Raw genomic sequence first — 18,550 nt, forward strand, 5'->3', positions numbered from 1 at the left:
AAGAAGTCTCTTATGCTCATCTGCATTTATTTGATCAAAAATACAGTAAAAACCATAATGTTGTTAAATATTATTACAATTTAAAAAAGTTTATTTTTATATATATATATATATATATATTTATTTATTTATTTATTTATTTATTTATTTATTTATTTATTTATTTATTTTATTTTATTTATTTTATTTTTTTTAAATGTAATTTGTACCTGTGATGTCAAAGCTGAATTTTCAGCATCATTACTTAGTCTTCAGTGTCACATGATCCTTCAGAAATCATTCTAATATGATGATTTGCTGCTCAAGAAACATTTCTTATTATTCTCAATGTTGTAAACAGTTGAGCTGCTTAATATTTTTGTGGAAACCATGATACATTTTTGTCCAGTTGTATTGATGAATAGAAAGTTCAAAAGAACAGCATTTATTTGAAATAAAATCTAAATGTCTTGACTGTCAATTTAGATCCATTTAATGGATCCTTGCTAAATAAAAAGCATTAATTTTTTTCTTTCAAAAAAAAATAAATAAAATAAATTACTGCACCTAAACTTCTGAACAGTACTATTTAATTAATTGCATTTTTAATGTACTTTTGAATAAATTAACCTTAATGTCTGCCCTCTTTTAGAATACCTGTCCACACTGCTGCAGCATCAGATGAGCCTAGAGTCACATTGGTGAAGCCCATGTTTCCTGAGCATCGAGTTGAGTGGCACCCGTCCAGTCTTCACTACCCTGCACAGGGCACTACCAGGTCTCTTGAAATCCCAGAGAACAGCTTGTCAGCTGGGCTTGTGTATCCAGAATCCTACTTCTCCATGAACAACTACCACTTGCAGCCCCATCAAGCAGGCTTCCACGGAACGGGCCACAGAAACCAGATTGTTTCTTCCCGCAGTCCCAGCAGCGTAGAAGATGGAAACCTGCCCCTAGAGACAGACATCGATGAGATCTGTGAGAATGAGCGAGCGGGAGAAGTTCAGAGGAGGGAAGGAGAGGTCAGGGTGGAGATGCAGGGTTTTGCTCGGCCTGTTATGGTGCTGGAGACAGACATCGACAACATGCCTGAGGAAGGGGCTCCATCGGCAAGAAGCATTAGAGGATCAAGGAGCTCCCTGGTGGACTCCATTCTGGACGATAATTATGGTATATCTAGGAAGGAGCTGATTGGAGAGTTATTTCCACACAGTGTAAATACAGAGATAGGTGGAGAGAGCTGGAGAGGGGGTTACCCAATCAGTGGAGGAACACTAGAGAGGTATGACAATTTTCTCACTTTCCTTTTCTTATAATTTATGTTTAAATGCCATGAATAGTTATGGTTGGCACGACATGCTTCAGTACAGAGCCACTAAAGGGACATGGACATGATGATGGGAAAAATATGAGATGGGAGGAAAAAAATATTTTGCGTTCCCCCGAGAAACTTTGCGTTCGCTCATAAAAACCTTTGCGTTCCCCTAAAATAGCTCGCAAAGAACCCAGAATGTTTGCGAGCAAATGCAAGGTTTCTCAGGCGAATGTAAACTTGTTGCGGGGGAACGCAAAGATTCTCGGGGGAACACAAAACATTTGCAAAGGAACGCAAAAGCATTGAGATTATTTTTCCTCCTCCAATCTCATATTTTTTCCCACCACCATACCTCAGAGTAATCTAAAAAGCTGAAATATCCATGACCTTTTTTCTAGGCCCTCTAGACTGGGAACATCCACAGCACAAGTGTCACGATCAACCTGTTATGACACATCAGTTGACAACGCACAACTTCTTGCCAAGATTCGAGAGATCTCAGAGAGGAGAGAGGAGGAGGAGGAAGAACTCAATTATAAGGTGAAAGATTCAGAAATGTATGGGTCACTTATTACACGCTTTGTAAATTGGTTCATAAAATCTTTCAATTTCGTGTAATTTCAGATGTGGCCCCAAAGTTCATGGACACTTGAAATGTTACTGAAGTACATATGAAACTTAACTTTTCTGACCCTTTTTAAGTTACTTTTATAACTCAAGATGATTTTTTGGATGTATGAAGTCAGTTCCAATGAAGACAAAGGGCATCTCTAATAATTTACTCTTATCAGTTTATTTATTCAAAACCTGAATTGGAAAAAAGTCACTATTAAAATTCCCACACAAAGAGCCCTGTATTTAAAAATACAGAAAATATTTCCGGAATAAAATACGGAAAATATTGTCATACTGTCACCAAATCTGCATTTATTTGGAAAAAAATAAATATATATTATAAATAAAAATAGATATTTAATAATTTAACCCTTTTCTATTTTTATATATTTTAAAATGCAATTTATTCCTGTAATGTCAAAGCTGAATTTTCAGGAGCCGTTATTCCAGTGACAGTCTTCAGTGTCACATGATCCTTCAGAAATCATTCTGATATGTGGCCCTGGATCACAAAACCAGTCACAAGTCGCACGGATATATCTGTGGCAATAACCAACAATACATTGTATGGGCCAAAATTATCGATTTTTCTTTTATGGCAAAAATCATTAAGATATTAAGTAAAGATCATGTTTCATGAAGACGTTTTGTAAATTTCCTACCGTAATTATATAAAACATTTATTTTTGTGAGTGAATGCAGCACAATCAAACATAAATGGACAACTTTAAAGGCGATTTTCTCAATGTTTTGATTTTTTTTTGCATCCTCAGATTCCAGTTTTTCAAATAGTTGTATCTCGGCCAAATATTGCCCCATCTTAACAAACCATACATCAATGGAAAGCTTATTTATTCAGCTCATTCATATTTAAAAAAATGTTACCCATGTGACTGGTTTTGTGGTCCAGGGTCACATATGATGATTTGCTGCTTATGAAACATTTCTTATTATTATGAATGTTTAAAGCAGCTGTGCTCTTTTTGTGGAAATCGTGAATTTAAGATTCTTTAATAAATATGAAGTTCAAACAAACATAATTTAATTGAATCTTCTGTAACATTATAAATGTCTTTACTGTCACTTTCAAGCAATTTAATGCATCCTTGCTGAATAAAAGTATAATTTAGTGACTATAATTTCTGACTGACTGACCCCAAACTTATAGTGTATATACTGTGTATACTGTATGCTGCTTCTCATAGTGAATGTTTACATTTACAGAAGCAGCTGATGGAGAGCCTTCGTAAAAAGCTGGGTGTCCTGCGTGAGGCACAGAGGGGCCTGCAAGAGGATATTCGGGCCAACACTCAGCTGGGAGATGAGGTGGAGAGCCTGGTGCTCGCTATCTGCAAGCCCAATGAGGTTGACAAGTTTCGTATGTTCATCGGCGACCTAGACAAAGTGACCAGCCTGCTGCTGTCACTTTCTGGGAGGCTGATCCGTGTGGAAAGTGCCTTGGATTGTGTTGACCCAGAGACCGGCCACCACGAGAGGGTGAGGAGAGATACAGTATGTTATGACCCAGCGATAAACAGTAGTCAACATTTGAAGTGGATCAAAATCTTTCATCAAAATTGTACATGAATTTTGAACAATACCAGTTCTTGTCTTAGGACAACTTTTTTGATCCACTTCAAATGTTGACTTCTGTATATTAATGTTGGCATGAAACAGAAGTTGCAATAGTTTTTTCTTCCCTATTGTGACATATATCTGAGTAAAATGGCAGCTTGGTTAAGAAAAAATGTAGGGCGGGACTTGATTTTGTTCATCGGGAATTGATTGGATTGTTGGATGGTTATGGTTTGCTATTGCTGTGACGTCATGTGAGTGACAGGTTGCCCCGCCCTCACGCCAGTAAACGCATCATTAGAGAAGTGGAGAGATGTCACTGCAAGAGGGAGGGGAAGTTATTTTGGTTAAAGTTTATCAGAGCACATGAATAAAAAAAATTATGATGTGCATAAATAAATAATTTTTAATACTGAAATATTCCATAAAAAATAAGAATTGACAATTTTGATTTCATGGTGACTTTAAAAGTTTGATATATAGTACAGAGTTATAGTTATAGTACAAAATATACAATATAGCATTGATTGGTTGTATCTGAGTAACAAAACCAGCCCAATTGCTATTTAAAACCTGCCCAAGTTTGTTTGATTTGCTTAACATTTTTATTCAATGGCCATGTCTTATTCTCGCTGCCTCTCTCGTTCTTTCTGTGATGTTATAGCTACAGCTTCTGGAAAAGAAGAAGCAGCTGCTGGGGCAGATGGGAGAGGCTCAGGAGCTCAAGGAACACGTGGACCGGCGTGAGCAGGCTGTCGGCAGGGTGCTGGGATGTTGCCTGACCCCAGAACAGATGCGTGACTACAGTCACTTTGTGAAGATGAAAGCAGCCCTACTGGTAGAGCAGAGGCAACTGGATGACAAGATCAGGCTCGGCGAGGAGCAGCTCAGGGGACTTCGAGAGAGCCTCGGCCTAGGTTACGGGCATTACTGAGAAGTGCTTTAAATAAGACTTTATTTTAAGATTACTGTGTGTATGTATAACAGGATTTGAATGGGACCGAAAAGACCTGCAGTATGTTTCAAAAAATGGATATTGCTTTTTCACGCCAATTGAGTACAGAAGGGAACAATTACCATAGAATGATGTTCAGTTCAATTTGAAAACACTACATCACTACTTGAAGTTGTCTGTTAGGACTTCAACTGCACTAATAACCGTTCAGTAAAGTTTGCGCTTACTCAGTTAACCTCAGACACCGCCAAAGAACGCATGTGTGCGTATACTTCTCATTGAATACAGCTGGGGGAGTGTCCATGCACTGCTATTTATTTATTTATGTGTGTATATAATAATCATACACACTATATATATCTCTGTCAGTAAATTAGAGAATCCTTGATTCAAGATCACAGTGCTTTAACAATAATTCACAGCCTTACTCTGCATGTATCTGATTTCTGCTCTTTGGCATGATAAACATTGTTTAGTTTAAAAGGGTTTGTTTTCAAGTGTTTGTATGTACATTGAAAACGTGTACATGGTTGATGCTAAAGTGCGTCTTTAAGTCACAGAAGTTTCATTCTGTCATAACTGGAACTTTTCTTAAATTAAACATCGTGGCCTGTTATTGCAGTGTTTTCAAGAAGTGACCTTTTTTATACTTAAATTTCATATTCAGTATGCCTTATAGTACTTGCTACACTTTTCTCAGATAATTATTATTGCCAAAGATAAGGTTTATGTCTTTGTGAACATTAGAATATAAATGTGCTGTGCCTGTTTTGAGGAATGACATACATAAATGTTTTGAGAAGACCAGCCTTGCCTTACCAAAGCCCTTATATATAGACATGTTTCCTTTGAATAAGAGTTTTTAGTTAAATGATGCACTGTGTTTAACGTTATGTATCATCTCACGCTGACATGGCAACTTTGAGGTGATTGCTACAAGATTTCCTTAACTTTGAGAAACTGGACATTTCTCTAGAAGTAAGGAGAATGCTGCTTCATTGACAATTTACTGCTTTGAAAGTCTTTGTGATTTTTTTTTTTTTTTTTTGATTTTTTTTGCAAAACAAAGGAGCATGAGTTGAAGTTTATAAGGAGAGATGTAGAAGTTTCTGTATAGGAGTAAAGAATGAATGTATGTATTTGGTTTCAAAAATGCAGATCAAGAAGGAAAATATGCCTTTGTGCTTATGTTTGCTGTTTTAATTTTTCCTTCACTTTGTATAAACGTTATAGTTTATTTACTATAAACTCTTGTTCATGTGTTGTATCATACATTGTAAACAGCTAAGCGCTGGAGATGAAAGGAAATATTTGGTCTATTGATAATTTTTTTTCCTTTTTTGTGATTGAAAAGATTCATTGTTAAACATGTATAATTAAAAATAATATCTTATCAGGGCTATGCCTTTTCTTTTTTTTTTAAATAAGTTTGACCAAGTTCATTCTGAAAAGGTTGTGTTGTGTTAGCTAGCTGACATAACTTGTATGTCAGTACGGTCAGTAGCCTACTATTGTTTTGTCTCAAGATGCATTCCAGTAGTTAATTTTTTCTAAAGGCACGTTTATAAAAGCTATTTAATGCCCTAATTGAACTAAGGCCTAATCCTGATTTAGTCTAAGCCCTGTCTGTAAAACCAGGCCAATATTTCGCTAATTCATTTTAATAATTGCATGAGGATTTTAGAGGCTGTGGAGTAGGCTAGTTGTATTTTTAAAATACATTATCATCACGCAGTCACTGTTTGTAACCTAAAAATTGTAATGTTTGAAAATTAATAATCATTCTAATGTTTGAGATGTGATTTAATAAGTTGATTGTCGTTACGTAACTAATAATTAACGAGGGGTGTTGATTGGATGGAAGTGAGAACACGAGACTATTAAACCTGCTTGGCGGGAACGTAAATGTATAAATGAGTTGCGTGCGAGCATTGTTTTTCTATTCTCAACTATTCATTGCTGGTTTACGGTGGACAACATGATGTTTGGCTTTGTACGAGCACTCAGAAGCACGAGATCTATACCCAGACAGAATGCCTTTACCCAGCATTTCTACATTGCCTCTAAAGCTGCAAAAGGCAAGGTCGGCGTAGTGGTAAGTTCAACGGGATGCAATAATAAAGGGAAGTCGGAGTAACTTGAAATATATTTTTTTTAGAACAGTTTTTAGTTTTATAAAACCTACTCAATTGTCTTAGATCATTACATAACTTTCACTTGTTTGACTGTTCTAAACATACTAACAGCGCCATGCATGCTCATGTTCCGCTCATTGCGTTTTTGTTCGAAAACCTTTTAAGCGTGTTGAAGTGACGTCTGTTCAGATTGTTGCCGCCATGATTCAACTAATTTGAAATCTAAACATGATGTGCATTTAACTACTGAAATGGTCTTACTTTTTATATTGAGTTAACTTATTTTAATGACATATGTCGAGAGCATTAGTGACGCGAGTGCACATCCATGTTTGCTCGCACGCGGATTTTCTTCACTCTCTCTCAGATATCCCAATACTGCGTGTGCGCGCACGCCACGAATCTCTCCGTGATCGTGCACTAGCGGAAAGTTCTCAAGCGCTATGAAGAGTTATCAACCAATCAGAATAGACTTTAACGACGAAAACGCTACACGAAATCTTATTGGTTGAGTGAAATGCACCTGCTGGAATTCTTTCGACAATCAAAAAATTACAAAGAATCTTTAACTACTTTACAATTTAAGGTTTAACGATCATTAATCGAATGTATCTTAGAAATTGCTCGGAATGGGGCTTTTTCTTTTTCTTACACATATAAATAACCTAGTCTGTCTAGCTGTAGCTGCATCACTACATTGTAAAGACATTATTAAACGAACGATTTATTTAAAAACATTATGACGCTGCATATAAAAGTTCAATGTTATGTCAAATGCCTCAACGGAATTTAAAGTCATTGCAATAAAATTTCAACTAAAACAGTGACAATAATAGCTAACAATTGGCATACTTTGGCAGAATAATTTGAGTTCTCGGTTTAGTAGTCTGTTCACTCGAGAATAGGGAACTATTCGGATATTCAGTCCGCTTTGTGAACAAATCTGGTTTTGTAAACCTGTGGTTTGTTTACATGCTGGACATCACTTGAATGCATGCATGGGTCTATAGTTTTTCATGCTTGCATCTTTTTGCAAATATTGTGTACTCAGGCATATATCATTTCTCCCACACATTTAGGAGAGTGTATTTGTGATGGCCTTTATCTCCATTGCTGTCCTTGGTCCGGCTGGATGGATTTTGTCAAACTCGAATGAATCCCACAGAAAAAAGCAATGAGGAAAGAGAACGCTGCCTCTAGCTTGAGATTGGACATGTCTTTTTAGTGCAGTCATTTGAGTTGTACATGATTCCAAGTGTAATTGATGTTACCCAAACCTACCTTAGATAAACATCAGACTGTACTGGGCATAGAATGTAAAATGAGCACTTAAATCACTGCGCTGTCTATGAAATAAAAACTAATTGAATCAATGGTGGTAATTCTTTTTGTTACTTGGATCTGCTTCTGATTCCCGCCTCAGTGTCATCACATTCACAACTGATTTCTACAACCACAAATTCACTTTAGTCATGTGAGGTGCAAGTCCCTTTAATAAAACTCATGAAAGGCAGTGTAACAAAGGAAAAACACTAAAAGCAAGTTGACAACATTTACAACCACAAAAAAACTACTGTACAACCCTAATGCTGCCATTTGATGCAGTGTCAGTTTTTCTGAGATTTAAGTTTTGTCTGTACTGGAAAAAATCATACCTGTTGTAATGAGAAACCTGGAGTGAAAACTTTATTGTGATTAATCATAGCAAAGTCTTGCATATGTATGACTCAACTTGGCTGTAGAACTGGGATGGTTTCTTGACAATGGAACCACAGAATATATAGAGCATCACTTATACAGGATGTCATAATGGCCTGGGCGGTAGAGCAGAAAGATCCGTGGCTCACTTCCTTCAGGGAAGACATGATTGTTCACCGTTCCACCCTCTCCTCTGTCCATGTATTCCACTAATATGGGCACGTTCAGTGCCTGTGCTAAGGCTATGATATGGATGTGGTCGCTTTCTTTCGACATGGGTTCCACCTCCTAAAAATAAATAAAACATTGACTATTAGGCCAAGTATAATCAGTAATGCTTTGACTCCTGATTAATGTAGCTCAACGGGGCTGTTTTTAGGCATAGACACCTACACTCCCTTGTAAACAGAACTTCATTTCATCAAAAATTCACCACATGCTAGTGTTTCATTCTCGTGGAAATAAAATCTGAAGGTCAGTTACATTCCAACATCTATCTCTTCTGAAATATTTTAAATCAGATCCTTAACTAATTCAAATAATATACACTGATAAGCCAAAACACTATGACCAGTCACAGCTGAAGCGAATATTGTTGATCATGTAACAATGCCACATTTTAAGGTCTGGGTGGGTTAGATGGCAAGCAAACAATCGGTTCTCGTAATCAACATGTTCGATGCAAGAGAAATGGGCAAAAATAAAGATATTAGCGATTTTGACATGGGCCAAATTGTTATGGCAAGGCTACTGGATCAGAAGATTTCTGAAACAGCAAGGCTTGTGGGTTGTTCCCAGTCAGCAGTGGTGAGAATTTACCAACAGTGAAAAGAGGGACAAACCAAAAACCGGTGACAGGATGTTGGGCTAACGCTTATCGATGCATGAAAGCAATAAAGGCTATCACACAAAATTTTAATGATGGTTATGGAAGGAATGTGACAACACGGTGCATCGCACTTTGCTGCATATGGGGCTGCATAGCCACCGACCAATCAAGAGTGCCTATGATGAGCTCTGTCTTCCATCGAAAGCACCTACAATGGGCACACGAGCATTGGAACTGGACCTTGGAAGAAGGTCGCCTGGTCTGATGAGTCCCGTTTTCTTTTACATCACGTGGATGGCCATGCGCATGTGTGGTTTGAGGAACATGATGAAGAGTTCAAGGTGTTGCCCTGGGGTCTATTCTTCATACCTTGCTTAATAAATCAGAGATGATTTGACAGATGCCAGATCGTGATAACTGATCTCTGGCTAATTTGGTTCTTCAAACAAATATGTGGATTTGATTAAAATATCTGGATTAAGTTGTCTGAGATTATAGCATATTCTTGTGTTCATAGGAAAGGGCAGATATGTCGATACTCGAAACCATGATCAGCAATGCAACGATTGGCTGGCGGCAAGACAGCAACGTAATGACATCATATTAAAAAAAGAACATCACACACCTGACAAAAAAGTGTCTGGACCCTCATAAGGAAACAGCCAAGCGACCAAAGCGGCATAAAAGTTATAACAGATAAGTAAAATGTGTACTGTTTGTTTACTAAATGATTCCCAATTATTTCACGATTTCTAGTATTTGTACAGGCTTTACATTTTTATTGTAATGTTGTAATCAGCAATTCATTTAATTTTACCTGTGAAGCAGATTTGTTTTGACAGCATTAATTAAAGTTTGACAGCACAGAAGAAAGCAATTTTTACTAAGTTATCTGCATCTCCTGTGCTGCACTTAAAAAGATGCAATCTAATCCTGTTTACATGAAATAAGCCTGAGTTTACGGACTTGTTGCTGTGACAGCAACTCCGGGATGAGCTTTGAAGAACCTAACAATGCTGGATCATGTCAAATCATTAACAGTAAAATCAAGATAAGTGAGTAATCAACGTACGAGAGCAGGCCCCTGGCCTCCAAATTCCCCAGATCTCAATCCAACTGAGCATGTGTGGGATGTGCTGGATCAACAAGTTCGATCCACACTTCACAACCTACAGGACTTGAAGGATCTGCTGAAAACGTCTTGGTGCCAGATACCACAGGACAATTTCAGGTGTCTTGTAGAGTCCATGCCTCAGCTAGTCGGCGTAGAGGACCAACAGCATATTAGGCATAGGCCATAATGTTTTGGCTCATCTGTATAGAAGTTCCATCGAAAAGCATATTATAATTAAGATGTCAAAAACAAACTAGCTCACAAGTAATAATCTTTTCACCTGCTGGCAAAACTCTTTGACAGAGCGGCCGCCCTCTATGAAGTGCTGAAAGAACACGTGCTCCCGCTGCAGGTATCCAGAGGTGAGAAGCCTCAGGTAAACCACTATGTAGTCAGACACGCTCTGGTCATTGAAGGAGTTAAGCAGCTCTCCAAGTGATTGCTGCTTTTCACACAGATCAATCAAGTCCATGAACTGACAAAGGAGAGAAACGACAGTTACTACAGTCAGCATGATTCAAGTAAAATTACAGGATTTTAGTCTTGAGTTTTGAATATAAGAAGGCAGCATAGTTTTTAAATGATACATTTTCCAACTCACAGTGTTGTGAAAGTCCTCAATAGTGAACTCAGTGAAGCCCTGATTTACAAGGTCCAGTTTGCTCTTAGCTGCCACAGCTTTGAACCTATAGTGCCAAAAATGAGATAGGATTGATAAATAGACATTCAATAAACTGGTTATCCACTGCTAAAACAATGACAGAAAGCAAAACAATATACACAATTAGGGGTGGGCGATCTGACGATTTTATATTGTGATCGATCTTGAAGACATCCACAATCTACTTTTCAAAAGAATAGTAGAGATCGTGGTCTTTTATGTCCTCGTAATGTTAAAATACAGCAATGACTGCCCACTATATGGTTGTGCTGACTGGCCAAAGTATATCATGTGTCTTTCATGCGTGGTGACGCAGTTGAAAAACAGGGCCGTGTGATGAATCAAGTTCCAACGATTATGAAAACGTGATAATCATGTTAAAATGATCATTGTGCCGCATGCTGTTTCTTTCCTTTAAAGCGGTGTTTCGCCCCTCAAAAGCCTAAACTTAACGTCCAATTCAGTCAAATCATGCAACATGACCGCCGTAAAATTGAGTCTACTGCAGGACATGCTTTATTTTATAAAGCACATTAAACTGCAAGAGAGACTTATCCCTACATGCTTTGTGCGTGCGCTGCGAGACGCCCCTATACACAATATACAAAATTGCACTTCACGTTACTAAGGTTACTGCTATCTCCTGAATTGGTGTATAATTTCCAAACAAAGGCAATGATATCTGCTTTAAGCAACCCAGAAAAACAGTAAAACTACCTTTGCAGCTCTTTGCTGTCTTCCAGTAGTGTCTCCAAATGTGCAAATCCAAAAGCTCTGTAGAAACAATTTCCATCCGGCCGTGTCTTCCGAATGTGCGCATACTTTTTGTGAAGGTCCTATGAACAAGACGCATATAAGAGAAACATTTATACAGAAGGTTTCGGGCACTTGCTAAGTAAGCTCATGAAACTGTAGTGACCTTTATCTTGAGCTGGTAAATGGTGTCCTCTGCAGCATATTCACCCTTAAGCACAGAGAGATCTTGTATGTCCGACACTAAAGGGTTAGTGGTGGCTATCTATCAAAACAAAACACACACAATAAGAGGGATAGTTCATTTACTCACCCTCATATTGTTCCAAACATGCGTGACTTTCTTTCTTCAGTGGCATACAGAGCAGCTCTGCTCTTTTCCACACAAGATGCTGTCAATCTCTACTAAAGCAATTAATTTACATTTATGCATTTTGGCAGACGCTTTTATCCAAAGCGACTTGCATTGCATTTCAGGGTACACATTTTACATTCTTATCAGTTCTTGCTTTCCCTGGGAATCGAACCCATGACCTTGGCGTTGCAAGCGCCAATGCTCTACTGTTTGAAAAAATTCATGACTTTTATGCTATAAGTCTAAAGTGCAGTTCACACCAAGAATGATAAATATAATGATAAAGGGTATTTTTTTTACTTTAAAGACAATACCGCAGTCCAGACCACAACTATAACAATATCACAGAGAAACAATAGGATTTTTTCCCAGCTGATGAACAATAAAACCATTTTACAGGCAATTAGAATCCTATGACTTTAAAGAGGTCGAGCATTTAAAACAGCAGAAAACATAACTCTGCAGCATGGTTAGAATAAACAGAACATTATTGTCAGTTGGTGTGTTATAATTATCATTTTTTGGTGTAAACAGGCCTTCAGGCAATTCCATTTGATGATGTTAATGACAGAAATTACATGCTTAATCTTTAATTAGGACTGTTTAAAACCATGGTATAGGCTCAGAAGACTCCAGCATACATATTGTATAGACTACTTTCAGCCAGGGGGTTTTAATTTTAATTTTGGAGTGTGACAGCACATCTCTTTAATTGTATAGAATAAAAAAAGAGAGTGGATACACCTTGAGAACAACTCTTCATAATTGGAAAAAAAGGGTATTTTGACAACAGTTACCATTACAAGGCTTCTTTTAAATGAGACATTTAGTCATCATTACTCTGATCCCTCACCTCTTGCTGAATGCGGTCCTGTTGTGCCATTATGGCTTCATCATGTGCGAGGCAGTTCACTCCTGCAAAAAATATAAAAGTTTTAGAAACCTGCCACACAAGAACTGGACCTGACCCAGTCCACAGTTGCTAATGCTGGAGTTCAGTTCTTTCACCTCGCTGATTCTCTTGTCATTTCACGATCCAACGAAATGTAAACAAAGTCGCGTGTAATGAGTCAGAAATCAGTATCCTAAACGTCCGTAACCGTTACCATACAACAACAAAACAAATACATATACCACTTATTTAATATACTGAGTGAATGTAAGGAAATATAAGAGAATATTATAGTCTACAGTTGAATGGCAAATAGGGCTACTATTCAATTTTTAGTTTAAAATAAAAGCGTAAAATAAAATATTTTCCTAACGAAAATTTGACACTGTGCAAAAAATGTTAGGAAGGCTGTTTTTTTGTTGTTGTTGTTAAATGAGCCCAGAGTTAACTCTTTGTGCAGCTAATGCTCCTGCTCTGCATTCCTCCTCCTGCTCGTGCAGCAGTCAAAACATATTATTTGCCCTAATGCAAGCTCCGTCGTGCAGATGTTTTGTTTTCGCGTGTCACTAATCTTTAAAACTGCGCGAGAAAATGTTATTTTTGCACTTACCCTCCATCTCTACCTGTGATGATTCCTGCTGTTCATCCGCCATCTTGATCGAGTTCTTCTTCCACCGCCCCCTCTCTCATGTACATTTCCGGGTCGTGTCATTCAGTTCAGTCAGTCACAGAATCACACATGCTGCCGGTGTTTTGGTTTATCTTGAATGCCTTTACCTAAGCTGGGTATTTAAAATGTTGTCATTTAAAAGACTTGCAGTGTCTCTAAGGACCCTTCAAAAGCTGGCGGAGGCTCACAGATGGCACCATACTAGTTTGACAAGTACGTGTTTTATTTGTGAAGAGTTTTACTTAGGTCTAGAGATTCAATTTGATTTACACTTTTGGGACAGGGACATAGAAAATACTTGTATTTAACGTCCACATGCGCCAAAACTGCACAAATCGGAATAGCAACTTTAATTACCATTTCCAAACAAGTTTCTAAACAGCTGTCTGCCACAAAGGGCCCCGTGGTCTGATTCCTGTTTCAGTCATATTTGCCATGTAGTAGTTTCAACTATTCGCTTACATCATCTTTAAAAATACTTGTAAGTTAAAGGGTAAAAATATGTATTTTTATTCTATATGCTAATTATGTATAACTGGTGTTCACAGATGAGTTGATTGAAAACATGGACAAAAAAGCAACATGGGACAGATTCTACACAGAAAATGGAAGCAAAGGCCAATTCAAGAATTTTGAATGGTTCTTCGGATTTCACTCAGTCAAGGACTTCATTCTTCCTGTACTTGGGACTATGTCTCATTCCCACCATGGCCCATTCAACATCCTGGACATGGGTTGTGGCACATCCGCATTAGGACCCTGTATCTACAGAGCGTCTCCTTGTGCTGTGAAGGTTACTTGTGCTGATATCTCCCCGGTGGCAGTGAGACTTATGGAGAAGCACACTAATTATGCTTCAGAACAGCCATGCAACCCATCCTCTGCTCTTGCTTTCCTGGAACTTGACTGCACACATTTGAGAGGACACTTTGGGACCAGAAGCCTGGACATGATATTGGACAAGGGTACTACTGATGCTTTAGTTAGGTCTAAAGAAGGTCAAGCTAAGGCTGGACAGATAGTGAGGCAATGCTTACAGGTGCTAAAGCCCTCAGGGATTCTCTTACAGTTCTCAGATGAGGATCCTGATGCCAGGCTTGTATGGCTAGAAAGAGAAGTTAGAGGAGCCGAACTGACAGCTGATGTAGGAGTTCGAGAGGTGGGAGAATTGAGAGGGGTCAGCTATTTTTGCTATGAAATTTCTCCTTGTACAAACCCCCACTCTTAAAAGACAATGCATTTAAATGTCTCTTCCTTCTAAAAGGGTTTCTATGTGACAAAACAGTCTGTCTAACAATAGAGCACTGATGATTAATAAAAAAATAAAGATTTTTTTTGCACCATGTACAACTTGCCAAGTCAAAAGCCTGTTTACATTATTTGCATCAGATGAAGAAACAAATCGCTCACTTTTGTAAAAAAACAGATAGAAATTTGATAAAAACAGGATTATTTTTATTTAAAAAAAAAAAGTCAAAAATTCTGTGGTCCTTATTTTTCATCAATGTGGGAAATTACTTTAAGAATCATATAACACTGAATGAAACTTATTTAAAACAAAATATGAATAAGGAGAATTTAGTGCATATTTTAACGTACACCCTCCAAAAAAAAATTATAATAATAATAATAATAATAATAATAGGAGAAAAACAACAGTGTTGTGTATTATGGTCATACACAATGAGATGTCTTCTTGATGGACTTAATATCTGTAAGGATGTAGTCTCTCTCGTGTACATGGTTTTCGGCGTTTCTGCTTCATGACCAAGTTGTTCACTGGCCAGTTGGGGGCAGCAGCTGAATTGTTAGCACCTAAAAAAACATAATCAGCCTTTTTTAGCAATATTATATTAATATTAGATCCTGATGATGAGAAAAGAATTAAATCTGTGCCTCTGTAAAAGGTTTCCCTTTCAAAGCTCTGGTAACCTGCAGTCATGTGGGGTGGCAGATCATCATGGCAGAACTGTGATCTGAAGCCATTGACCATCCTTTGACCCTGGTCGACTGGACCTGGAAGATGAGAATAAAAACGGTCACTTTTAGAAAGCACTGGGGAATTTTTTTAATTTTCTCAAGAGTGGTTGATTGTTACCATAGTTGTAGTGGATGGCGGGCATCACAGGCGGATAAAAGCACCTCTGGTTCCTATACTGACCTGTTAAAAAAAGGCATGTTTTGAATTACTTGGAGGGTGCTAGGAATCTATGTGAACTTATACTATCATTCAAAGTTTGGGGTTGGTAAGATTTTTTTGAATGTTTTTAAAGTCTCTTACACTCACCAAGATTGCATTTATTAGCTCAAAAATAGAATAAAAACAGTAATATTGTGAAAAATGTTACAATTACATATTAGCCAACATGTTAGTTTTAAAACATGTTAGTTGTATAACACAGTTGTATAATGCAGACATTTGGACAGACATTTCTAACACCCCACTCTCCCAAATGAGGTTAAAATACCAATCTTATCAATTTGGACTTGTAGACGTGCAGAGAAGCAAATTTCCAAATTGTAGATTTTATGATTTACTCCCATAGACTTGCATCTTATTCTAGGATATATATATATATATATATATATTTTTTTTTTTTTTTCACTCCCAAGGATGAGCTTAATAGAATAGCCAACTTGAAGATACTACAGATGACCATGTTGGACCATTCACCTGTTGAACTGATATAGGGCATAGAACTAAGCACAAACTTCCAAACAATGGAGACTAAATGCTTTGCTCCTCAACAATAAAGCATTCATTTCTTTCATCAAAAAAAGACCTTAAAGGGATAGTTTACCCAAAAAAGTCTTTAAATTACTCACCCTCATGTAGTAACAAACCCATATAGGGGTGACCCCGAATAGTTGAAGATTCGATAGGAGGAGCCTGATTCGACTACCAATCTCACGGTTGAATCTTCGCAGAGGGTGTTATGAAAAGAGGATCATGCCATTTTGGCTATATGAGGGCGCTCAATGTCTGATTTCACATAGAACTACCGGTAAATAAAAATGTGCAAAGAAAGAAGCGTTCAATAAATATTTTTAACGTGCGTGAATGAATCCAAACACCCAGTGACAGATTTAAGTTTCATTTTCGATCCGTGACCGAAAGAGGAGCGTCTTGGCGGCATGGATTTAAATCTTTTAAAAATGTCTGGGATAAGAAAATCTAAAGTGTGGATGCACACCATCAGAAAGGATATTCTCCAAGGCTGGATTTAGCATCAGGAAAACCATGATCGCACTTCTGCCGACCAACGTTAACAAGTTGCTTTTCCTCGGGACATAATAAAATGCTTAACGTGAAAAAAAGCTTTTAAAACCCTTAAAGGGCACTTTTACGTGCTTAATGCATGTACACAGTACACACCTTATTAAGAAACCATACTATGTGCAGATAAGCAGATGAACCCAGAATATAAACGCAACGTGAAAGTCACGTAAAGCGTTTTCTTTAAAATAACTTTTCTATACTTATTAATGCTTATATTAAGCTGGTCGTACACAATGCAAAAAAATTTTTTTTTCACTCTGAGAAACATACTATATCCATGTACCTCAGGCAAGACATTGAAGGCAACCAACCCCGTGACGTCACGCGCTGTGAAATTGCAAGATGGCGGCGCCCTTGCTCCACAAGCTATAACAAAACATCCCTTTTTCTTTAAAATGGTTACATTAATCGTGTTTGTTATATTTTTATTTAAGTGGAAATCAGTTTACTAAATTTAAACTTGACTGACTGCTTCATTACCACTTTAAAATGTTAAAGCCCCGCCCCCTCCCCTACACAAGATTCGACTATAGGCAAGACTTGACGATTCTGATTCGACTTAAAATCCTTAGTCTGGGACACCCCTGAACCCATAAGACTTTCGTTCATCTTCGAAACACAAATGAAGATCTTTTTAATGAAATCTGAGAGCTTTCGGTCCCTACATAGACAGCTACGCAACTGACACTTTGACAATCTATATAATTAGTTTTTAGGCTTTTATTCACATATAAACATTCATCAACTCACACATCAGTTGTGGTAAACGGAAGCTCAAGCATGTTCGCTTGACGTGCAAAAACCAGTGAGGTTCATTCTCGTGTTACGCAGTACGTTTGAGCTTCCGTTTTCCCGAAGTTTGTCCTCGCGTCTGTCAAGCAGGTTCAGATGAGCTTCTGTTTATGTTTGCTGATCAAAGTTTATATGTGAATAAAAGGAAAAATTCTGTTCATCATGAAAGCGATCAAGTCTCTTCAGAAAGTTTAGACTAAACCGCACAATTCATATGGATTAGTTTTACAATCTCTTTATGAACTTTTTGAACCAGGACCAGCGAACAGCATACAAGAGGCACGGCAAGAGCGCGCAAGTGTGTTTTTCTAGACTACTCTGTTCTCCTGTTATTTCAGTGCTGCATTTTAGTCAAGCATCTGTAAGAATAGATATAAATAGAGGAGATTCAGATCATTCCGTCAGGACCAGCGAACAGCATACAAGAGGCACGGCAAGAGCGCGCAAGTGTGTTTTTCTAGACTACTCTGTTCTCCTGTTATTTCAGTGCTGCATTTTAGTCAAGGTAAGCCCATCTTCGATTCTCTGCTTATTTTGTATTTTTAACTTCACATAATTCTGTATTTTAGTTAGACACGTTGCTACATTAAACAACACCCGCGAGTGAAAATTATTATTGCAGTCTAATTTGCACTTAAGCCTTTGCTCCTAGCAGTTTCGATTTGGCACATTTTCGCGTTATTCACTTAATTGCCCGACCGAAACAGCTGTACTCAAGCGGTGAAAGCATTATCTGTATATCTGTGTAATTTGCGCGCTGTCGCGGAAGCGTCAGCGGAAGCGTTCAGCTCTCGTGTTCAGCCTCCTCGTGTGAAGACCATCGACTCTACCTGCGCGACTCCACCGAGCAAGGACACCAGAAAGGCACTTAAGTATCTCATTTTCCCTTTTCCTTCCCTCTTTTTATCTTATTGTTCACCTTAATCAACATG

At 37.8% G+C, this 18,550-nt stretch overlaps 3 protein-coding genes across 4 annotated transcripts in view; 2 read left to right on the plus strand and 1 right to left on the minus strand.

The window, feature by feature from the left end:
- Nucleotides 1-5,839, plus strand: part of shroom4 (shroom family member 4) — a 47,736-nt gene extending 41,897 nt beyond the window's left edge. For both annotated transcript variants that reach the window (XM_084109055.1, XM_084109056.1), the window contains 4 exons: nt 632-1,261; nt 1,693-1,834; nt 3,134-3,406; nt 4,149-5,839. In XM_084109055.1, the coding sequence (XP_083965181.1) occupies nt 632-1,261; nt 1,693-1,834; nt 3,134-3,406; nt 4,149-4,418 (1,315 nt within the window). In that variant the 3' untranslated portion in view covers nt 4,419-5,839. The remainder of the gene's footprint in view (nt 1-631; nt 1,262-1,692; nt 1,835-3,133; nt 3,407-4,148) is intronic.
- A 2,210-nt stretch (nt 5,840-8,049) lies between these two features.
- Nucleotides 8,050-13,589, minus strand: otub1b (OTU deubiquitinase, ubiquitin aldehyde binding 1b). The gene is made up of 7 exons (XM_084109057.1): nt 13,487-13,589; nt 12,838-12,899; nt 11,796-11,894; nt 11,594-11,712; nt 10,817-10,901; nt 10,496-10,690; nt 8,050-8,560 (listed from the first exon to the last, which is right to left on the minus strand). Exons 1-7 carry the CDS (start codon nt 13,527-13,529, stop codon nt 8,363-8,365), a joined length of 801 nt encoding a protein of 266 aa, XP_083965183.1. The 5' UTR covers nt 13,530-13,589; the 3' UTR covers nt 8,050-8,362.
- Nucleotides 13,588-15,007, plus strand: cskmt (citrate synthase lysine methyltransferase). Its single transcript, XM_084109058.1, has 2 exons — nt 13,588-13,759; nt 14,095-15,007. The coding sequence occupies exons 1-2, from the start codon at nt 13,672-13,674 to the stop codon at nt 14,772-14,774; spliced, it is 768 nt and encodes a 255-aa protein (XP_083965184.1). The 5' UTR covers nt 13,588-13,671; the 3' UTR covers nt 14,775-15,007.
- The last annotated feature ends 3,543 nt before the right edge of the window (nt 15,008-18,550 follow it).

This window comes from Abramis brama (genome assembly GCF_963993115.1).
Source record: "Abramis brama genome assembly, chromosome: 3".
NCBI lineage: Eukaryota > Metazoa > Chordata > Actinopteri > Cypriniformes > Leuciscidae > Abramis > Abramis brama.